Source organism: Haliotis cracherodii, unplaced genomic scaffold (genome assembly GCF_022045235.1).
Source record: "Haliotis cracherodii isolate W230 unplaced genomic scaffold, xgHalCrac1.p SCAF_5, whole genome shotgun sequence".
Lineage (NCBI taxonomy): Eukaryota > Metazoa > Mollusca > Gastropoda > Lepetellida > Haliotidae > Haliotis > Haliotis cracherodii.
Window position 1 is genome coordinate 38371848 of NW_027266308.1, and position 25884 is coordinate 38397731.

General features: G+C 39.1%; 1 protein-coding gene across 1 annotated transcript; it reads right to left on the reverse strand.

The window, feature by feature from the left end:
- Positions 1-8655: 8655 nt before the first annotated feature.
- Positions 8656-17240, reverse strand: LOC139442460 (cyclic AMP-dependent transcription factor ATF-7-like). Its single transcript, XM_071223269.1, has 2 exons — positions 17071-17240; positions 8656-16553 (listed from the first exon to the last, which is right to left on the reverse strand). The coding sequence occupies exon 2, from the start codon at positions 16493-16495 to the stop codon at positions 15377-15379; it is 1119 nt and encodes a 372-aa protein (XP_071079370.1). The 5' UTR covers positions 16496-16553; positions 17071-17240; the 3' UTR covers positions 8656-15376.
- Between the last annotated feature and the right edge of the window lie 8644 nt (positions 17241-25884).

Genomic DNA, 25884 nt, shown 5'->3' on the forward strand with positions numbered 1-25884 from the left:
TTATTTCATATGTCACGTATACCAAGTTCTTTGTTAACTAACTTGTCTTATATGAGGCATTATTCCATATGTCACGTATACCAAGTTCTTTGATCAACGAAGTAATGTAGAGATGCGAATGACAGGTTCATCTTCCCGAATTGGCTTCGACAGCATCCATCATGATTTAAATTGTGATCCCAATATTGTGGGCCATATTTTGAATCACCTGTGACTACACGACCAACAGGTATGGCGAGTGGAATGTTCTGGAACACGTTCCTATAACTGAACACTTTAGATGAAATGGGATTCGTAAAGAAAAATGGAAATGGCGGTTCTTGAAATTTGAAAGATTGTAGGACATTCAATGAGTTTTGTCTGAGAATGTTACTGAAGGTTAAAGCATTAATTTTCTTGTTTCCAAATTTCAAATTCAGGAACATTAAATTTCCTTGTTTGCAATTTCTATATTTTCCTGATTTTATGATGTTTGTTTCTGGTTTGGCCAAAGGTTTCACAGCAATATTTAGAATTATACTCTCTAGTACACACTGTCAGCTCTCACTGTGTGTATACCCATCCAAGGAAGGAGGGTAAACGAATCTTCCAAATCAAAGGTAATATTTGGCCTTCGTCCTTTTAAAAACCAGGGTTGCGCTGGCGTCTTTGGGATGCCGGAAACTGACTCAATACTTGACTTTGGCAGCTCAGAGAAAGGTTATAGGATATACATAAATGATAGTAGTTATTGCATGGTCATTGTAGACGAGACTTCACTTCGTTTTAAGATAGACACCAAAATAACGCCTGATGCAATTCCCTAATTTGACTTGTACAAGATGTCTCAGTGTTATTTTTCAGTTGTCCAATTGACCTTTCTTTGCATGTGTTTGTGACGTGTCCAACCGGTGGGGCAGAATACGCTCACCTTTTTGTGAACACCTGAAATTTCTTATGATTGTGGAAATAGTTTTGTCGCTTTACTTTAGATTCATATTGAAACATTCAACATATTTGCGTTATTGAGAATGTCTCAACAGATAGATACAGATCTTATGTACGTACAGATATAAATAGAGAGAGCGTTCATGGTCCTCATTTACGCTACCCGTTGTCATCAAGGTAACCACAGTGTCATTAATTAACGACCGGTAAAATAACAGATAATGACAGATGTTTTCCTAAGAGAAGGAAATATGAACCGAGTCTAAGAACATAACTCATCTGTTCATCCATCATGGGAACGATTTATTCCTTCAGGTAATATATATTTCATGTACTTTTATCATGCAAATATGTTCATGTGTTCGAAGGGCCTGGAGGTATATTTTCCTTTGGGTCTTATCGATTGCAGGCGGTAGCATCACATATACAAGGAAGTCAAATGACAAGGGATTCATGTTTTTCTTTATTTGGTAGACTTTGGGAAAGTATGGAATTAATGTGTCTGACGCCTATTGTCATCGTGTGTCAATTAACTGATACAGTTTTCAGAGGACATGTTGGATACATAACGGTTTCCATATTTCCCTTCAAATTATGACCAAGTTTCTAATAAAGTTTGTTTATAAATAATTTATAGGTACTTAGTGTGTTAGAACATTATTAATTACTAAAAAACGATTCTTGTTTAATAAGTAACTACACATGTCTATTGACACGACGGAGTTCATATTTGGCATCTGATAAACAAGAGTTATGAATTATATTATTATATGAATATTGGCGAGGGTCTTTGAGGGGGAAGCCAGGGAATCAACACCATGCAGATGCCTTTTTGACAGAACATGAATGTTTGCCGAATATAATGAATCGCCATGACCTCTGACCTCAGTTCTGACGTGACTTGTTTCGTCCATAGTCAATCGAATAATCATGGTGACCTACTTTTCTATATTTGCTATAAAGACAGCCATAGCTAGTAGGGTAGGAAATTTTGGGTTGGTGTCGTATCGGTTTGTTAAATGGATCGCGTAGTGTGTGACCATTGGTGCTTTACATTGCAGCTTATTTCAAATTAAAAGAAATAACGTTGTTCTGTAATCTAAGGAGCCATCGGATGTTATGTTCTTTTGTTGATGTTCTTCGTAGTACTTTAATTTGTTACATTTTATCGCTTGCATTCAAAGTGTGTATGTACGTACTAGCACAGACCCGTTAAGATCCGGGGTAGAATAGGTCTTCAGCCACCCATGCTTGTCACTGACTATGCCTGTCGTAAGAGGCGACTAACGGGGTCGGGTGGTTAATCTCGCTGACCTGGTTGATGCATGTCATCGTATCCCAATTGCTTGGATGGATGTACATGATGTCAATCACTGGATTGTCTGGTCCACACTCGATTAATTACTGGAATATTGCAGCGTTAAACAACAAACAAACAATGTACTAGCACTAGCTAGTAGCTCCGTCAAATTCGCCTTGAAAAGTTGCGAACCAGAATACTATGGGTATGGGTTCGAAGCCCGATTATGTCTCTTGTGTTGTCAGCACTTACCCGTGTTCGTGGGTTCCTAGTCTGTCATACAGACCCTGAAACAAATATATCCAATTCAGCCCATGCAAGTCTATAATGCTTGGCAAGTCTACATGCAGTTCAGTGGATACGGTTCAGATAAACGTGGCGAACTGAAATGTAACCGTCTTGTTTAGAAAGTATTGAATCTACATCAATGATCATTTGTTCATAAGTCAAATAGGCAGCGGAAGTGACCGGTGCAACCGGTGGGGCAGGATACGCTCAACCATTCGCGAACTCCTGGTATTATCACTATTTGATAGTGATTCATAACCACATGCTCGTGATACAGTCGGAATCTTACAATCGACTCTGCTTTCGGCAGAGAATTCTTATGATTGTGGAAATAGTTTTGTTGCTTTACTTTAGATTCATATTGAAACATTTAACATCTTCAGAAATCGTTATTGAGAATGTCTTATTGAAACATTTAACATCTTCAGAAATCGTTATTGAGAATGTCTGAACAGATAGATACAGATGCTTTTGGCGGAGATTTTTTTTATGAATATGGAAAGGATTTTGTCGCTTTTATTCAATCCATATATATTGATAACATTTGGAGATGCAGTACCGGTTAGGAAAGCTAACTGTTATACATTTTCTTTATCAAACGTAATATAAACCTAAACACAGAAGTAATGTCAACTCTCTTTTTACATGATATATAGGATCGATGATGGCATGTAACTGCATTTGATTAATAAATAAACTTCAATATAGTCCTCAGTCGATACGTATGAACCATCAACATTTAGAAATATATTATTAGAAGTGAAAATACGTAAAAGATAACAGCTTACATTTGTCTGAGACCGTGAAGATCCGGGGCAGAAGAGGTCTTCAGCAACCAATGCTTGCCGTAAGAGGCGACTTTGCTTGTCGTGAGAGGCGACTAACGGGATCGGGTGGTCAGACTCGCTGACTTGGTTGATGCATATCATCGTATCCCAATTGCATGGATCGATGCTTATGATGTCAATCACTGGATTGTCTGGTCCAGACTCGATTATTTACAGACCAGCTTCATATAGCTGGAATATTGCTGAGTGCGACGTTAAACAGCAAACAAACAACATTTGTCTGAAGGTGGATGTAGTCTTGTGGCCATCCTTCGAATGATCCGGTCCGATTTGTCACACGTGTGCGATATGTGAGGTGGCGCAAAACGCACCCACAGCACTTACACCATTGAGAGCAGCATGACTTTTTATGATACCCGGTAGTTTATATTGATTGGTGTATGAGTCACATGAATTGTCCTTGAATGAAAGTATGTACATGTGTCTATGGGTACCCCCAAGGTATATAGGTAAGCCTTTCTCTTATGTCTCCGGTCTCACTTACCACATAGCCGGTACATGGACTTGTGAGGATTCCGAGTAGGAATATAGATCTCCAGCAACCCATGCTTGGCTTAATAGGCGACTAAGTGGATCATATGGTCAGGCTTCGTGACTTGGTCGATTGCAATGTCGTCGAATTCCAATTGCTTCAGATGATAGGCATAATGTATATCACTGGATTATCTGGTCCAGATTCCATTATTTACAGACCGTCATCATATTGTTGGAATATTGCTGGGTGTGGCGTTGAACAACAAACAAACAAACATTCTTAAGCCGGTACATACACATACCTCCTATCCTATTGTTTATACCGTGTTTGTGTGAGAATTTCTCCTGATAAATAGAGAATCTCACCCGAGTGTCTTTTGATATCAAATATATCAACACGAGTTTATAAAAAGTGGATTTTTTTTTATCAGCGAGGGTTGATCTATTTGATATCAAAAGACACAAGGGTGAGATTATATTTATCATTCAACATCATTCTTCCAAATTTTTCAGTTTGTAGATAGTAATAATCAGTGTCTTAAGTGTAAAAAGTACTGCTAACAGCTTCAGTAGCTGAGCCATTAGTGATGTCATTTAATTGTGACGTCATGGTAACAATGACGGCACAATGGTCTGCAAAGCATTGTGATGCAATTTCTTTGCAGTGATATCTACAATGTAGATATCGCTTGATCTCACCCAAGCGATATCTCCTGTGGGGGCCAGTTTTGGATGATAATTGGGAATCCCCGCGAGATTGAAATACTAACGGTGTGGCCATGCGATGCAATTTATTACACATGTATATTTATCAAAATCGACTTAAAGACACAAATATAGTTTTCTTCTGTTTTCATTTTATTATTTCCATTTTTTTCCGTTGTGAGCGAACCACGCTCAAGGACGGTGACCAACAATTGGCCAGGATGTGCAATGCTGTAAGAAGAATGGGATACTTGGGGCCACTTCTGCCCAAAATATTTGAATCATTATAGCTATTAAATAATCAAGATGAACTATCTCAACAATTTCTTTTTAAACATCGTGAACTAGAATGGGTGAGTGAGTATGGTTTTAAGCCGCTTTTAGCAATATTCCAGCAATATCACGGCGGGGGACACCAGAAAAGGGCTTCACACATTGTACCCGTGTCGGGAATCGAATCCGGGTCTTGGGTGTGACGAGTGAACGCTTTAACCACTTGGCTACCCGACCGCCCCCGTGAACTAGAAGCATGATGTCTGTTCACTGTTCAGTTTTTTGTTTTCCCCGAATACCCGTACGTCCTCAAAGTGATACACAATGCAAGGTTATTTTTAGGAAATGTCTTATTGAAAAAATACAATTTAATGTCATATCGTGACATAAAGATCGTATTTATGTTTGTAATATAAAAATAACGAAAGAATAAACGTGAAAGGCTTGATCACATTCATCGTTAGTCAGTGAAATAGAAATTCGCACGAGGTAAAGGAGTTTTGACTGAAATTCATATATCTATACAGATAAGCCAGAAGCCATTGTGTCTGTTTCTGTAGCAATAAACCCGCTTCAAAAATAGACACAATGACTCTTGCAAAAAGCAATCGCGTCATAGCGGAAGTAATAAAAGTGATATAATTATGCGATAAAGGCACATAAAGCTTTATGATGTGATAATATATATGGATATGTGGGATATGTCCATCAAAATGTTCGTTAAGTATTCATTCAGTCCTATCAGATCTACACATCCATTGTTATCTACCAACAATAACAACATGGTAATATAACTGTTGGGATAAATGACACAAATTGATGTTCAGTTATGCGACTTAAGTACTTAATTTTTATATATTTTGAAATGTCATATTGACAATACAACCTAATGTCCATAATATATATATATTTATAAAATATGGCATGTAAAGTATCTTCACGTATATGTTCTCTCTCTCTTCCACCTACACCCAGATTTATCCACCCACACTTGCATTCCTACACACCAAGGGACACCTAGCACACCCACCTAAACCCAGACTTATCTACCCACACGTGCATTCCTACACATCAACGGACACCTCACACATCCATCCACACCCAGATATGTCCACCTACACGTGCATTCTTTCACATCAACGGACACCTAGCACATCCACCCACGCCCAGACTTATCCACCCACACGTGCATTCCTACACATCAACGGACACCTCACACATCCATCCACACCCAGATATGTCCACCTACACGTGCATTCTTTCACATCTACGGACACCTAGCACATCCACCCACGCCCAGACTTATCCACCCACACGTGCATTCCTACACATCAAAGGACACCCCACACATCCAACTACAGCCACACTTTTCATTTACAACAACACTTTCCCATCAGCATCCTGACTACCCATCAACAGACATATTGTCACATCCATTTAAACACCTAACACATCGTCAGCCTATACTAATTCTGCCATGACTGTTCTATCACTGGGTGTATTCAAGCATGGCCTGAGGAATATAACATTGCGATTCGATATATACATCTACCTTTGATCGTGTCGCCATTCAGTAATCAACATACCTGTCTTTGTTAGTGGAATAATACAATCTGCACGGACACGACCATGTCGCAAACAGCTGCTATGGTATTCAATTCCTGCCCTGAATGATTATCTAAATGCGACGTGACAATTTCAAAAGGTCATGTATAGATTTTTTGCGTTACGTGTCTCAAATGATCCATCGTCCAAGTGTCACACACCGGGTATACGGACAAGCTCATCGACTTTGGTCCTTCGATCTATTCACGGATGAAAACCTCTCTAATTAAAAGCAAGGCGTTGTTCGGCATATAGTATTATGGTATTACTTGCCATAAATGCGATTGGGCGTTACGTGGCTCAATAGCGAGGTCATTGCAACTATTATATGATTATTGACCACGAGTGCACTGTCAGTTCAGTCATGTGTCAGATGGACCCAGGTGCCTGTGATCAATAACCTGATTTAACCTCCAGGAATATAACAAACATGCCTCTCTGACCAGCGTGTGGAGGCATGGTGTCATCTCGGAACTGTAATCCCGATACTGTATTTGTGATCAACTGATTGCAAACCTACTCCTATATTCGAACCCTGTGTCTCTCCTTCGTGTACACGGAGATCCAACATCAGCATCCAACATGGCGGCACTTTTCAACAAGCGCCCGCCGGAATGACGCCATTATGATCTGTGTAAGAAGCTTGAAGTGTCCAGCGATGTTTGCTTGTCGGCCGCAGAGCGTTATATCGACCCAGCTGACCGCTCAAGGCCGAAGGATATTCTCTCTGCGATCAATAACTGGTCACTCTGTTGGCACTATCTACAACTTTCACACTGACCACTGTTACATGTGGAGCCTCTACGCTTGTCCTGAACTCTTGTTACATGTCTGAATATTCCAGACATCCGGTCCAGTTGACAAAAGATGACGCGTATTTGTCCAGCTATTGTTTATGTTAGCCGACTGAGACCAAAGACCAGTGGTCAGCCAAGGTCGTGATTCACACATAGTATCATCAGTGACCGCTCCGGCCATTACGTGGTGTATGGCCTACTTGCCTTGCTGGCCAGCTTGCATAATGGCGTCTCGAATTCCCGCGAGATTTACATAACTCATGGAGTAATTCAAGCTCCGTATTATAAGGTCGCTCGTCTAAGCCATCGGTCACTTGGGGTCATCTTTTGGGGTCATCAGTATATCATCCACGCTGATCTCTTGATAGCTTCATGCTTTGAGGGCAACTTAATATTTACATACAGCTTTAAGAATATCCCATAAGGACTGGCAAACAATACACAAATTTTGCACTGATTTTAATAGTGTTTTCATTCCAACTGGACAAGTATTCATGGTAATCACAGTTTTATCTTATATCACATACTAAAATCTTCATTAGAGGCAATAACCTGTGGTGATCTAACGCGACGAAAAGCTCATCGCAAGTTATAGTTTTCACATATTACATTAATAAGACAAGATCACTACGTACGCACAATGTTGGCATGGGTTTTCAAAAACTTGGCATCAACTGGTCGAAACGGAAAATCTCAAGTCAAGTCGTTGAACGTGCAGAAGTGAACAGTATCTTCTGGACAAGCCATTAGATTGATAAGACAAGGTCACTACGTACGCACAATGTTGGCATGGGTTTTCAAAAACTTGGCATCAATTGGTCGAAACGGAAAATCTCAAGTCAAGTCATTGAACGTGCAGAAGTGAACAGTATCTTCTGGACAAGCCATTACATTGATAAGACAAAGATCACTACGTACGCACAATGTTGGCGTGGGTTTTAAAAAACTTGGCATCAACTAGTCGAAACGGAAAATCTAACGTAAAGTCCTTGAACGTGCAGAGGTAAACTGTATCTCCTGGAGAAGGACCATCTGTCTCCGTGACTCCTATGTCCTCACCCGTGGCCAAATCATTTCCATAATTCACAATGGCGTTAACGACAGAGATATTTCTCAAGACGAGATAGAAATGTCTTTTAAGCGAATTTTCCCATTTGGCTATCGATCAGCCGAATACCTCGCTCATTTCTCCTGCTTAAATATACATGTACAATAATCGCCATGGTTGAGGGGACCACTTAAGAGGATTACTCTCTCACGACTCTTGGGCGGTTTACAAACCCATCCCTCGGCAAAACATTTCAGATTTTGAAGACGGGAGTGTTTTTGGTGGCAGCTTCGACCCATTGTGTACGATTGTACTCCAGTGTTGTTAAACTCATGTATAATAAATCAAACATATTGACAAAGAAAAACAAACATAGATTAACGTGTTACAGATTTTAATAAAATTCGCTTCATGGCGAAACATTCTCCATAAATAACAATACTCTATATATATGTGAGAGTTTTGAGAAAGTGAGGTAGGTTAAAAAACCCGCTGATGGTTACCCGACAAACATACCCGCTCATCAATATCAGAATGCTACATAGGGACCGCAGACTCGCATATAATATTACAAGTGAAGAGATGGGTGCCTTGGAGAACAGGCACTCGAGTTCCCATTCGGAACACTTCGGTTGTTTCCGTTATGTAACGGACATTACCGAATACTTACGGGAATGGATATGTTAACGAGGTAGATGGACCGACAAGGCATGCATATTATGATATGACCATTCACCCGCAACAATCACATTTTGATCAACAGGAGTAGAATGTGGACATGAAAGACGAACCGTTATGGACGTTGCCGTCGATGAGCAACGAAGTAGATTAACGAAATTTGTTTACCTTCTTACTGATAGATCAACAAATATGAGAAAGCGAATGTTCATGTGACTATAATTTTGATTGTTCTTTCCTGAGCATGAAATGTAATGAAATGCCGTATATGAATGAACAGCACTGAAATGTACAGGTTTGAATAATCGATGGAAATAAAAAGGCTTCTCGTGATAAATACCTTTGAGACAGCTCGACAGCTACTCGGAGTAAATAGAAACAAACCGTGAGTCAATAATAAGCTAATCTCGATAAGGGCTGAACGACATCACTTGTCGTCCCTGATCAAGGTTATACGATTTTGGATACGATGATTGTTGAAAGTCAATGAATGAAGATATGGTCGTTTTTATTCGACCAATTGACATGTACTTTGGTAATAATATTATCAAGAAGGTAAATATTATTATTTTTAGTCACCATACAACACATCCACGCAAATATCGTATGAAAAATAACAATATCAGGAATATAGCATTGAATTGAAAGTATGTGCACATTTTCCCCAATACATCAAAAATATACTTTTGGGAATATAAAATGTACACTACATTTCACAAACAAGTGCCCCCATCTCTTCACTCCAGGATCACATTGTGGCGCTCAATTGCGAGCTTGCATATGAAACTAAATTAATCTAACAGTAAAGAAACTAGTACAATTTAAAGTAAAACGAAGTGGTTACAATTACACATTATAGACTAAAATAAAATATCATTTTCGCTCAAAAGATCTACTCAATAACTGTATGGTTAAAGATGCATGACAGCCACGCATACTATCATTAAATCTGCAATGTCACCCATAGCGTTGCGTCACTTCCGTAGAATGTGCACATTATGTGGTACTATAAATAGGACCAGATATAATATGGGCTCATGAACGCTGAACGCACAGGCATATCGCCTGTCTGTTGTGATTTATGAACATGCAACCCAATGTCAGGGAGATGAAAATATACAATGTCTAATCTACTGTAAACAGTGACAATAAACCCGTTTTCGTTGGAAAAAAAGTATTAATGTGAAGTCTATTTAAATAATCTTAACCAATAAACATTTCTTCTGAGTTCGTACTATTTAAAAAGGTTTTCCAGTGTGTACATCATTTCTGCTTCTAAAGTAAATGATAGCATGTCAAATTCAAACTGAATACAAAGAATATAATATCATTACGCCTTTACGCTAATTACTGCGTAAACACAACTCACTACCAATTCCGAAAACATCTTTTAGTTTCAAAATTGAATGAAAACATCGAATAAAATTACTCGAATACCCAAAACATAACTGTGTTGATTTCGATGACAGCGGAAAGTGCAACATTTAACAATCTTAAATCATTTGGAATTTTAGAAATAGAATGTATCCTTCCTTAGTCAACAGAAACTGTTTGGTTTCATGAAGTATGTTAGACTCATAAGCCATTTATCAAAGGATAAGGATATGCACCAATGGCCTTGAAGCACTCAAATGATTCATACCACATATACACTAAAAATTCCTAGACAAAAATAGCACTTGACATGAAGCTTTCTGTTACCCTTCAGGGTACAACTAATTCACATAATGAACTGGGCCACAATATGGTGATACACTAGTGGATTTCTATGAAACGGCTTTCGGTCAGAAATGCACCATTTTTGTATGACATAAAGTGATGTAATAGTTACACAAACAGTAGAAACTAGCGCAATATACAACACTTTGAGCACTGTATTGACACAGACAAACACCATGCTGAATGTCCACAAAATAGTTGAACATTAATAAGACAAAACATTTTAGCACGACATTGGCATATCAACTGATATAGCACTAATGCGATTGAAGTTCTATTTAAACTATTCTGCTCTATATCAACGTTTCAAACAATCAGGTTGTCATATTCACTATTTAAAAATAAACCGCTGACTGACACATAATATAAAGCCAATAGTGCAACACTTAACATCCATGACCGCAAAATACGACACATGTTGGCAGTCACACCTGATAACATTGATTTTTTCAACACATGCGTTCAGTTCTCTAGTGTTTCAAAACTCATACATTAACATGGATTGAAAATAGTTAATACAACGCCATATTATTCTCAAATTCAAATTCGAATTATGCTATTTGTTGAACAAATCACATAAATCAATAGGTAAATCGATTTCACCTGTAACATCCAAAGATGAAGACGTAAAACATTGCCAGCATATATTATTCAAAAGATGGAGATGTGTGGTGAATATTTACTCCTCGTAACCGATCGTGTGATCACCATGCCCCGAAGCTTCGTTTCTCAGCTGTTTACGAGAGTTATTTCCTAACGACACCTTATTAACTTCAAACACAATACGCCCCTTCACTGGTCAGTGAAGATCTTAAAAATGCAACTAATACCACTGCGTTTGACGTGGAGTGCTTTCAGCCAAATGCATTTCAAACAGATAAGTGTGGACTTTTTTGCGTTTGTGATGGATATTAAGTGTCCTACATTGAAATTACCAAAACAGGCCACCACAACGTGCAAACCGAACTGGTTTCTAGGTTAACGTAGGAAATGGTTTCTTATGTAATGAAATTTATAAAACAAACCAGCATGGTGCAGGTCATCAATAAATCCATAACGGTAAGGACAATAACTTGAAACATGGATATTTTTAGAAAATGTACAAAACAAGTAGTAACCTTAAAATTCAAAGTGACAGTGCAATATACATTCAATGCATACATATTAAACACAATAGTATATAATTCTCACGCCCTTAGTGCGAGTGAATACATACGATGATAATATACATAGCAACATGACATGTGATGTAATTCCCTGAGAACAAAATGGAGCGAGCGAGCAGACATTGGGACTGTGAGACATTCCCATGGACAGCAGGTGGATTAACAATATTACTTTGAAAGCCCCCAACACCAGCTGCCCATGGGGGTAGTCGTGAGGTAGATAGTGTGTACGAAAGAAGCTGTCTGTTAGACAACCTATTACAACTGCAGAGCCGACGAATGCTACTACACTGATTTAACAAAGGCAAATGCCCAAATTGGCAGTGACACAAATAAAATAACTATTACAATAAAATAGTACTACAATTACACAAAAACTAGCCCAGGCCCCTTGGTGTGATTGGTCTCATGAATGCTGGTAAATCAGTAATCAAATTGTATACAAAATAGCATCTCCTTTTCAGAAAATAGTTGAAGGGGATTTGTTCAATACGTACGCACATGCTAACAATGGGAATTGCTGTAAAAGACCGAAGTTCGGGAAACATGATTTGTCATCGTCAAAAGATTGAGTTCTAAAGGAATAGTTTGTGCAAAAATAGAAAGAAATAATCTCTCGAATCTGTTGATATCGGTGTTTTCCATGGCGCATTTTACCGTTTGTACGACACTGAATAAAAGCGCCAGAGTGTACCCAGCGCCCCCGAAAAAAGGCTGTTTATTATGTTTCAATCCAATCCAGAGATAAATGCGATGTATCATCCCTGAGGTTTATCATTGTTACAATCGATGTGGAGGGGGAATCGTCCTAACGACGACCCCCCGGGGCATATTCTCTAATGACGAAGTTTATCTTCTGTGTTTCAGAATAACGATTTTATGATGGCCAGAAGGCATAGCGTGTTACATGGCCTTTTCAGTATGAAGACCATTAATTGTTATGCTTTTCAATTCTTGCCATATTTTCACAACTGATGACGCAGCTGCTGATTTAAACCAACCAGGTATACCTTGTGAAACGTAAGGATGGGTGTTTCTGAGTTGGCGTAAAACGATGTTTTTTATCTAGTTCACCGCGTTCTGTGAGTGTGGCTTAAAATGATTAATGTGACATTTTTTGAATAAAATGCATTCATCTACCCGTAGTACCATTCCTCACAACCCTTGGTGAATTCAAACGTGTGGCAACGTTTATGAAGGGTTTACCAAAAAAAAGCACAAGTCATCAGTTCATGACACAGTACAATGAAACACCGAAAAAACAATCATACATACATATGCATGTACTTAAAACACCCGCTCGTTCAAATAGCAACAGTTCAATCATAAAAACACAAACATAAACAAAGAGAGCTACCTCAACGACCTACACAACAAAATCTACGATAAATACAACACTGTTAATCTAAAGTAAAGTTGCAATATCTTTTTCATCAAAGACCCCAAAATACTTGTGTTTCGAGTAACAAAGTCAATTCGTGCTTTTTCTTGCGACTTGGAAAATATTATCACATCTGTAGCTGGTCGTCAAGAACACTCATTAAAATTGATATTTAAAAAATCTATTAATCACATGTTACGTGAAACACAAGTACCATCTTTGACCTAACAGTACCACTCAGTTCAGATCTGAAGACAGGGTATTGGCTGCTTCTAACACAATCTATTCGTATGCACACAAATATACCACCATCTATCCGAATTCATCCAACATCATTTATTTCGGATATGAACCCTGAGTTAAAAACACATCCTTCATGAGACCGTGAATTGTGTACAATTATGAATATTAGATTGGAACTTGGAAGTGGGCAAGGTGCCGCCTTGCTTCCGTAGTTGAGCACTGAGAACGTCGTAATAAAATACACCCGTATCGTCAATAATCATGACGTCAATAATCATGACGTCAATAATCAAGGTCTGTATGAACAAAAGGATCTCTGGTCGCCAGCCAACATAGTTATTCGGCAATAACATACTAACAATTCGCACTCAATCCCACCGTAATGCAAAACCTTGATAAACTACTCCGTGTTAAAAGCTCCTATGATTTGTCTGGTCGGGGAAAGGCCAATGCTGGGAGAATAGCGTGGTTATTACGCAAAGCACTAAACATGTCACAAGGGCGTATTAGAAATCACATGAATTCGTAGGACTTAACCACGTGTGCAATAATCAGCTGTTTATGATACACGACAGTGTGGGAAAGTCCTACATATTTCTGCGATTGGTTACACCAGCAAAATACACAATCGATTAGCACTAATAGATTCAACAGCACTCAATACACATAGCAACAGGGATCCATAAAAAAAGGAACTTAGCACTTACTATGGAACCTATCAATGAACACTTTTCTCGATTCGGGAAAATAGCACTTCAGGTGAGACTGAATTCAATTTCACCTTAACCTACACCGAGATCTTGAGCACTAATTCAATTTTCACAACACTCAAAGGTTTTGGAGAACTTGATCTGGTATAAAATACGAACTAATCTGTGACATTAAGACGACGAACTTTGAATAGGCGCGTGGGCACAGGGGACACGACAACACAATTAAACAACTTGTAGTAAGTAATATGGCATAAATAATGGCTCACAATGAACATCTCTCTGCATAACAAATAGGAACAAACAATGGGTCGGTGTTTTAGCAGAGACATCAAATTCCAAATCAATGATAAAAGCTGGTCCAAGTCGATGTCTTCCGCTACACCTGTCGATTAGATTACCAGGCCTCAACAATCATGGATCTATCAAGCCGAACTTATTAACATTTTAAGCGCTCTGGATGCACTCGGGTGCACCCGGGGAAGATAATTCTCCGAACCGGATGAACCTGCCGGTTGAATGGGGGTGAGGAAGGGATGGGTTGAGGTTTTTGTGTTGCGTTGCGCCCTATTTCTTATTGATTGTGACTCAATCCCGTGTCAAGTAAAACAAGATTATATGAACCGTACTAGCTCTTACGAGTTGCACTTGAGGTTGGGGATAATATACGGGTGTGGTTTTGAGGATGCGCTTGACAGCTGGAGTATTTAACACGGAGCAGCCTAGCAGTCCCTGAGAATTGTATGTAGTAATGCATTATATGGACATGTAATGACAACAACGTGCCCAAACGGCCGGCAGCACAGTGACGTGACCCGTATCGGAGTGGGTGTTCCAGCCCGTCGACGAACCTACCTCAGGAGAGGGCATGTCAAGTCTTGAAGCATACACACATGAATGAACAGCTGAGAGGTCACGTGACCGGTAGTGCTCAGCGGCTCGTACAGCAGGGTATGAATGGATAGATGGCTGTTGTAAACACGACCCCACTAACAGCATACCCCAAGCACGGTGCATGTTCTTGACGGAAGTTTCCTTAACATACAGCAATGACTAAACACATAAGACATTTGCATATAATTGGCAAACAACATGTCCATTAAACCCCTGCAACATGTAGGATAGAAAGCGAGACAGGGATTGAGGTAGTAGACTGACGAACCTGTGTCCATTGCTGAGGTAGATAGGCTGATGACCGGTGGTCAAGAAATCCACTAGCTGTTATACAACATACACCGAAGTCGGGCCGTCTCTGTTTTCAGTGCTGCCACCTCCACTCGGAGTTTGAGGTTTTCTTGCTCCAAGAGTGCAGCACGGATTGCAATTTCGTCTTCTTTTGCACGCCTGGCATCCCGGGACCGTTTTGCAGCATCATTGTTTTTTCTTCTTCTTTCCCAATATGCAGAATCCTTTTGTTCATCTGGTAAGGACCTTGGCCGCTTGCGTCCTGCCGCTGTGAGGGCAGAGGTACTCGAGACCATGGGGCTTGGGCGGCTAGAAGGAGGGGGGAGACGGGGTTGGGGGGACACGCAATTTGGCAAAGGCGGCGACATCGTTGTTCCGTTGTTGCTGCTGCCGCTGCTGCTGGCGCCCGTACGTGTCGGGCTCGTTGTTTCCACGCGCATGTGTTGTTTTGCCATGGTTAAAAGTTGTTTATCTCGTTCACGAAGCACCTGAAGTTGTTGTTGATATATGTTCATAATTTCGTCCGAACTCAAATTGAGCCCCTGCAAGGCTTGTCCGTCAATTTGAGGCATAGGCGGCATCCCTGCCATCCCGTAATACCCCAATGGCATTGATAATGCTTCCTTGGGGTAGGCTTTGAACGGGCGAGAATTCTTATTCCCGTGCAATAGTCTTTGGTCCATGAATCCAGGCATATTGGGCAAGTGTCCATTAGGCACGAAGCCTGATCCCATCCCCGGGACAAGACCCATGGGTAGGGAGTTGGGGGACAGCGGTAAAGATGCCCGGGGGTCACCATTTGGGTCCGAGGACCGACTGGAACCATTGGAGGTAGTTTCGTTGGATTTATGTTCAGGGTATGATTCCTGAGACCCATGACTAGCTGGTGGGCTCACTGACGACACTTGAGAATCGTCTGTCAGACTTTCTGAGATCGACTCAACACTTTTCCTTTTCACAGAAAAATCCAAAGGAATATCCTGCACGACTGTCTTCTTCTCGTCCTCTCCTCCCATGTTTCTCTCCTTCGAAAATGTCCCTCTATCAGTGACACCGTTACTTCCGTGGGAGTGTCCGTTGGTGGTGTGTTTATGTGATGCTTGCGATATAGTTTCCTCCGTACTAGCATCATTCCCGCACTCCGCCATCTCCCCCTGCACTCCCCTATTGGCAAACAGCCATGTACACAACTCCGTGGCCTTCACGCTGTAACCAAAACATAGCGAGATAGTGAAACACTCAAACACCAGTACGTAGTAAGCACGACACAACTCTCGCCTATCACGATACCTTTCAATTCACAAACCCCTCTCTCTCTCACCAGTCCATGACGCACTGATAAAGCTGCCTTTATTCGGGACTAAGAACAGGAATGTGGGCGAGATACAACACTATGTAATGAGGAATATGTCACTGTTCTCTGCGGTTGTAGGCCATAGTTTTCTCATAGCATCGATCAATGAATATGAGGATTTTCCCACAACTACCATCGTGGAAAAACGATAAACACTAACACATGGCTGAAGGCTGACTGAAAACAGGGCAATGAAAACATAGACATTGAACGGTTGTTACGTACCAGGATGAGAGCCTATGTAAGCTATATAACTGTACCGTGCGCAACGCTGAGGACGAGGGTCACTTGATGTGTACTTTAGTCGACAGCGCTGGCCGCTTGCCCATAGACCAGACTGATTGTATCACAACAAATACTGTATCATACCTTTGTTAGCCGCTGGCCTCTCTTCGCCGGATCGCTCCGTCACAAACAGCCATGAAATGTTAGCCATACAATGTGGTGTAATGTACGTGAACACTGGTCCATTATCGTTGGCTCTCTGACCCCAAATGACGCGAGGGTGTACCATGTATGCAAATCGCAAATCGCCCTCAGTGAAGATCACGTAATCCAAAATTAGCTAACCAATCGGGTTGGCCTCCTCGGAACGAGGCATGTCCAGCCGAACCGCGCTGACATCACGGGCAGGGCGCTCATTGGCTGACGGGTCCCGCACTTCAAGGTTGCGTAAGGACAGAGTGGTTGCATTACAGGCCAAAAGGTGACAGCCTCGTTTTGGACTTCAGAGAAGTGACCCTATTACATTGCGGAGATCGAAAACACTTATCGTTTCTATTTGTATTGCGCAATTAAAAGGCAGGATAGGTGTGGTGATGAATTATCGAGAAAAGATGAGCGTGTGAAGTTTGTCCTGTGATTAGTACAGGCGACTGCTATGACCGCTGTGTTTATTTCACCAGGTTATTTACTTCATGTTGTCACAACGGTCAGTGGCGATTTCGCATGCTCTGACCAGGCCAGGCCAGGCCGGACGTGACTGACCGAGCGATTGACGTACTCGTTGATTCGCGTTTCCTTGCAGCATAACTGTATACACGTTTATGACTGTTTGATATGAGATGACTATATATCAGTGTCATTGTATGTTTACATTACGCTCTCTGTATAACCGAGCATTGCATATCGGCGACTGGTCAGCATCAAGAGGGCATGTAGAGTTCACGCGAGGCGAGTAGGAGGTGGGGGGGAGTAATACCACGGGCTAACAGTTAAAAATATAACCGGAGGATAGCGAGAGTGGGAATTCGTTGCGACCTCAGGGGTAGCGTTAGACACGACTGGCACAAGTAAGAGATCGTGGGAGTGATCGTGCATGGCCCAAATTCTTGCCCCGGCCAGTGAGAGTCAACCATGACTCGTACAAGCAACAACACAGTCACAGCTGACCTGTGTGGGACGGGCTTTCACTCGCACGGATGGCGAACATAATGTTATTGTTTACGCGGATGCATTGTATCAATGAAACACTGTTTTGTTTGTTTCATTCCTTCATTATTGTGTATATTTCGATCATACGTCGTCAAGAAACATTGAGCGGTTTTTAATATATATGTGTTTGCTGCCTGTATTATTTTTTTTGTATAAACATAATAACAATATATAAATGTAACGGTGTATCAAAAACTGCATTTTCCATTTTGAAATTCGCTTAAAAATATAAACAAACGGATTTAATAAAATTATCCTTTTCATTTAGAAACTTATTATTAACTTTAATTTCCTGAAGTTATTATATTTCCGAATTCTGGTTTGTTTGAAATGCGATTTGTATCCGGGCTCATCTTCCCGGCTGAATACAAAAAGTTAATTGGATTAAAAAATTGTTTGAGACATTTTTATGCGTCATCTTACAAGCTCCACTGAATACATGAATACATGGTTTTTTAAACAAAATAAAAATAAACGAACATTGTCAATCAACCGTCTTTTTTAACTATGACATATGAACTATACTGTTATGTAGCTAAATCATCCATTATGTCGTGTCAAGCTTATATGAGGCGGTGAGATTAATAGCAAATTTTATTAATAGTATTTTTGCCGTCGTTGATATATTATATATCGCAATGCCTACACGATAAATCCAAACACGGGGCAATTACAATAAACTTGACAAACCGATTGTGATACATATGGAAACTACTGCATACGTTTGTTTCAAGTAAATATCTATATAGTGTGCCTTTATACACATGTACATTTTATGATTGATTAATAAATCGATCGTTTTCTTGAAATTGATGAAATAATACTTTATAAATATTTGCTAGCCGTGAGCCAGTATAAAATTCCGTCTTCAACATAATTTTCCGTCTGCAAGATGTTTAAGACCTGCTCTACTAGTTTCATCGCGCGTGACAACCATTTTGAAATAATTAAACTGAGGTTATCGGAACGATAAACAAAAATCATCTATTTCACTCAGGACTTCATCGACAAAGCCTCGATATTAATCACACTTTTTTATTATGATCGAGAAAAAAACCCTTTAATATACTGCAGCTGATATTAACATTTTTTATCGGCACGTTATTGACTACATAAAATACCGGAATGATGTCGTTTAATGAAATTAAAGTGATACTTGGTTCAGTCTTAAATTTAATAAAGTTATAATTAGCGCATAATTATGTTTAGATTCGAGCCTAATCCTACGGTAATATTTTTGAAACAAACAACATACAGTCCCTCTTAAATTGTTTGTCGAGTTTGTTGTTGAAAGTATAAAAAAATAACAGTGTCTCATTCGCAAAGCTGTTTCAGTCATGGCGACGTGTAAGGCCCTACCACACTGGCCTACAGGGCGCATCAACATTTTATATCCTTAAAAGTGAAAACTGAACATAAATGGCAGCCAGCACAACAGACAATCGTTTGAAAGAGAGAAAGAGAAGAGAGCTGATATCCACTCGGGTCTCAATGGGGACAAGTTCGGACGCTTCACTGACCCCCGGATGTTACGGCTGACCAATCTTACACAGTGCAAGGATAAGGCGTAATGGTTCTGAATGACCAGCTTGTCAGAGGGGCGTTATAAAAGGTGTAGGAGCTTGAACGAAAGCCAAACAGAATATTTTAGATCAGCTTTATTTGCACCAAATGACTCAGCTGTATAAAAAAAACATCTTTTGATAGTCTGTCAAAAATCTTATTTTATGTGTGTTTACTAATACTTAGTTTTCCGCTATTGATAATAAATGTTCATAATTATGTTGCAAGTATATAAGAATTAACAGACGGGCGTTAGAGCGTAGTTTTATCAAGTGTAGTTTAGTTACATTGAAAAAATAATGATCCTCTTAGCCCCAGATAATGAAAGCACAGATAGGTCAATTGTTTTATCCGTTGTATTTAACATCTGTGTAACAATCAATATCCATCGTAACCTACATCGACCAGGTAGATATTGATCACCATGTGTTTGCTGACAACAGCTTTTCATTCTATAAAACGAATAATTGTACGCTGAGTCCATCCCATCTGATTCACAAATTCTCCCCGTATCACATTATCATTCTGCATGCGCATCAGAGCAACCAATTAATACGATACCGGCATAAATAAACATTGACAATTGCTAATTACGGGTTAAAATGAGGATGGATGTAACGCAGTTATCTCCCTTTATCTCATGTATTTGGCCATAAGAATGAATTATTGATATGTCATAGTTGTGTGTGTTTACGTTTGTGTGTTGTAAATAGGACTGTTTGACCCCGGCTATCTTGTTGTTGTTGTTGTTGTTGAAATTCAAAGTTTTCATAAATAAGTACACGACTTTAACAAACAGTCAGCTGTCGTGTGTCTCAACAAGGATTAACCTTGTCTTGTCTTCGTCGTCACCAAAAGCCATTATCGATTTGTTGGTCTCATGACAGTGAAGTTTTGTCAAGCTTGCAATGGCGTCTACTTATTCCATAATACGATACAGCAGATGCGGTCAAGACATCGGTCAGGCGATTAGGGATCGAGCTTTGGTCATTCCGAGAAAGTACAGCTTGGCCGATCATTTAAAGTAACATACAATCCCGTAAATAGTTATATATAGGGTTAAACAAAATTATTTCTACAAGGGTCCCAACGAATGTTAAAGGAATTTCAAGTCTCTTAATTCCTAGAGTTGAAAAGGGGATGAATATAAATCGCTGGAGTTGAGAATGGGATGAAGGATGGAATGGGGGCGGTGGAAATAAACTACGCACATACATATTAATGAGAATATTTGTACAGAATCTTATGTGTCAACACCAATGTCCAAAGCACACTGAGCGCACTGTCAATGTTCAAATGTCGCATGTGAATTTAAAGTATGGAAGCTGCGGAACGATTATTTATCAGAAATAAAATCAAAAGAGCATGTCCTTTCAGACTGTCCTATTTGTGATTATGTTTGATATCATCATTTCAAAGAAATGATTTGACGTATTAAAGAATTTTGATTGTGTACAGATGACGAAAAGCTGTCCCTACTTTTAAGCGACACTTTGATCATAAAACAATCTGGCAAAAGCTGCTTCCTATTTGACTGCGACGCCAACGGCTTCTGTACAGTTAGTGCTTTAATGTTCATATTCATTCATGAATATCATTGTGTTCATACTTTTGAGGATTATTGACGTATTTTAAGTCTCTCATAACCCCATAGGAGTGACAAGTGTATATTGATGACATTTTCATGCATTGTATATACGCAGGACTATAATAAGGCATTTGTCTGTCTGTTTGTTTTATGAAATACATGCTCAGGGATCTGTAGGAGACAAGTGACATCTTGTACTTTAGAATTTCTACAAGAAAACATTATTAAGGAAATGATCGCAAAAACACACACCGTGTATAATTAATACCACTAACATAGCACCACTAACAAAATGAATTAATTTATTCCTCATGTGTAGTCATAATCTGAAGGTATTACTAGTACCTAAGAAAATAGGACACGTCATCATCATCGTCATCGTCATCGTCGCCGTCGTCATCATCATCATCATCATCATCATCATCATCATCATCATCAGTGATGTGATGTGATGTGATGTGATGTGATGTGATGTGATGCGATTACGCTGTGAATAAGTAAACAGAAGAATATTAATACTTTGCGAAAAGGGGGCCGGAGGGATAACCTTGTGGTTAAAGCGTCCGCAATGTGTGAATCCTATTACTGGTGTTCCCCTCTGTGATATTGCTGGAATATTGCTCAAAACAGCGTAAAACCTCACTCACTACTGTGCGAAAATCTACTACCAGAACAGTTAACATTAATGATCTCAAAATGCACAACAATGGCATATACAACATGATAAAATTAAAATTAAACGGAATTTAAAATGATAATAATATCGAATACGAAAATAAAAGTATAGTCTGTCTTACAGACCCTGATACAAATAAATATCAATTACAGCCCATGGAAGTCTATAATGTTTGGCAAGTCTAGATCACTGCAGTATCAGGAAAGTGAAGAGAGTCACTGGGCTCCTTTTTATTATATTTGTATTAAGATAACTGAACAACTGTTTTTTTTATGAACAATATGTTCATTTCAGAGACTAGATGTTAGTCTAATAAAAATGGTGCGACACATTTGATTTATTAGTTACACAGAATAGTATATACCATATCTTTTATTTTGCTTGGTAATGTTATTGTAGTATATCTATCTGAACTTATACGTATCGATACGCCGAGCGTGTGTCGTATTTCGTTTACACTCAATCTGAATTACCTGGGGCCACGTTCTGCTTGACGAGTTTGAGTAGCATTAGTGTGTTCAGTTTAGCCTAAAAATCAACATAATAGAAAAACATTTTGATGAGGTAGGTTAACATGGGCTATCTACAATATCTACTCGGTGTATATTTATTTTTCATAGTTTTAAGACAATTAAACCAACTAAAATGGACTGAATGTATTATTTATTTCGGACAGAAATTGAATGGTAATATCTATCTTGCTAGTATAGTATCTAGCTTTTTGTCCACTCATATGTATATAATAAAACACGATAATAAAATACATGTGTATGTATTTTATTTATTTAATCTAAGTACAACTATTATAATGACAACAATAATTCCTCATTGCTGTTGTTTTCATTCTAATGACGCAACAGTGAAAAGATTATGTAATGACTATTGAAGCCATGTCATACGACACATTCAACGACTTGAATTATATGTTTCTCTTTACGGTAAATTGATAGTATGGGTGCCAGTTTATATATTTTGAATTTGTTATTTTGATATTTTTTTCCAAGTCAAACGCTTCGCTGCAGTGTTGGAAGAGGGACGAGCAATAGGTGTCACGTGACTGGTATCACATGACGAGTATCGCTGTTGAGATGATCAGTGCTACTCTTTGGTCAGCGATACCGGTGGTTTACAGTGTCCAGTATCATGACCAGAGCAGAGAGATCAAATTAACTCAGTAACCATGACAACTAATGTTTTCCCGATGCCAATACGTTTTGTTGGATGTCTCTGAATTTAGAAAAATAATGCGTTGTCTGAACTTTATGAAACGGACGAGAATTGTAGGAATCTTTTTAGCAGACGAAATATTTTTAGCTGAAACCTACATTGGCTTGTAGAAGTAATGCCATTTCTGCCATTTATGAAAAATGTCACCCATTTCAACAGTGACTTTATCGAATCTCTTTCGTAATGTATTTATCACCAGCTTAATGATGTCTAGAGTAAGCCGGGAATCCCTTAGTCAGACAAATTGTTAAAATACCAATAATATAAAACGCAGGGCCTCATTAATTCACTCGCGCGACTTTAAACAAAAGACAGCTTGGTTCTCGAGAGACGACTGATCAAGATTGTACGACCAAACACGACATCCTATGGCATTTACAACTAAATCTAAATCACCATCTTGGTTAACATAACTAGGTTGAATGGCCTTGTAACATCTGTTTTGTGTTGGTAACCCATGACAGCTGCACTGGCATTGGCTATTTATTACATTGATCTCGAACTGAACTTGTTATTAACAGTATTTTAGAGCATAAACGTGTTGATGTATTTTAAACGCCATAACCTAATGGCCTTTTTCTGAAATATGCGAATGTTTTAAACTTTTAGCGACGATATTTTCAATATCAAAAGACACGAGTGTGAGATTCTATTTATCATCCAAAATCATCCTTGCATATTATTTTCAGTTTGTAAACAGTATTACGCGGTGTAGATCAGATTCAGAGACACAGATAAGTGATGTCAATTGATTCTGACGTCATGGTAACGATCGCGTCTCAATGGTCTCCTTAGATATGTCGCTTTAGCTCACCCAAGCAATATGTCCTGTGGAAGCTAGTTTGGGATGATGCATGATAAAGACAGAATGACACAAGGTTGCTGATTTTCTTACAGGATGATATGATATGATATGAAAGGAACACAACGCCCGTTCTTGTTGATATGTGTTGTTTAACAACATATAGGAAGTTTCCTTACTATCACACAGTAAGATTATGATAAGTTACGTTTGGACTGATAAAGCACAATAGTGTCCTGAGTGCCATACTGAATGATGCGATCAGAACTAGATTGACTATTGTGACTGATTGATGTGACAATAGAAGCACGGTGAATGACCATAGATATTGTGCCTAAAGGAATAACAAAAGAAGTACGGAAAACGACAATTGTAACGGATTGAACAACAGAGGAACGCTGAATGGTCACACTGCCTTGTGAATGATAACATAAGTAAAATGGATGGTCATAGTGCCGTACTGAATGATAACAGAAATGAAATCGATGGTTATAGTGCCGTACTGAATGATAACAAATTAAATCGATGGTTATAGTGCCGTACTGAATGATAACAGAAATGAAATCGATGGTTATAGTGCCGTACTGAATGATAACAGAAATTAAATCCATGGTTATAGTGCCGTACTGAATGATAACAGAAATGAAATCGATGGTTATAGTGCGGAACTAAATGATAACAGAAATGAAATCCATGGTCATAGTGCCGTACTGAATGAAAACAGAAATGACACCGATGGTTATAGTGTCGTACTGAATGATAACATGAGGAAAATGGATGGTCATAGTGCCGCACTGAATGATAACAGAAAGGAAATCGATGGTCATAGTGCCGCACTGAATGATAACAGAAGTAAAAGGGATGGTCATAGTGCCGCACTGAATGATAACAGAAATGAAATAGATGGTCATAGTGTTGCACTGAATGATAACAGAAGTAAAAGGGATGGTCATAGTGCCGTACTGAATGACAACAAAAGTAAACTGGGTTATCACAGCGCCGAACTGAATGATAACAGGAGTCTAGTGATTACTCTTACCGTACTGTTTGATTGCAGCTCAGTGTCTGCTCTTGGTGACAATAATATGTACAATATTGACAAACAGGAAAAGCGAAAAAAACACTCTTAGTACCATATCGACGTATAACAGAAGCGCCATTTATTAATCTTAGTACCATATCAACTGATAATGACGCTCAATGAAAGTCATATTGACTGATTACAGATGTGCTGTGAACGCTCTTCGTTCTGTAATGAATTGTTGCATGTATTTTCTGGTAGCAGATAGTTTAAATCATAGTAACCTATATGCTGATGAAAGATGCATATATTCACTACTCTAGTACTGCATCTACTTATAACAGATGCATATGTATTATCTTGCACCGCATTTACTGATAAAAGATGCACATATATACACTTCTAGTACCGCATCTAACGGATAAAACGGATAACTCTAGATCGACATCTACCTATAACAGATGCACAGTCATTAGTCTTGGACCGCATCTGCTGATAATAGATGTATAATATACGCCCGGGGGACCGCATCTAATGGTAACATACCCATGATACTACGATAGTACCGCATGCACAGATAACAGATGCATATTTACTATTCCACTTATCTATATTTCGATAACACATGCATATTATGTGTTCTAGTAGTATAAACAACTCCTGCATATGTACCATTCTATTAATGTATATACTTACATCATAAGTAATGCCTCATCGACTATTAAAAGAAGTTTATTTCCTGACTACTACTGTTCTATGCGAGGCGTTTTGCTTGGTAGCCAAAAATAATTAGTTTCGATGAGGATGAAATAACTATAATTGTTCTTCGATATACTTGTTATTATTCCGAGTCATGTGTTATTACGAATTAT

Excerpts from the sequence above, each read along its gene's own strand:
- LOC139442460 (XM_071223269.1), bottom strand. The coding sequence starts at position 16,495 with ATGGCGGAGTGCGGGAATGATGCTAGTACGGAGGAAACTATATCGCAA.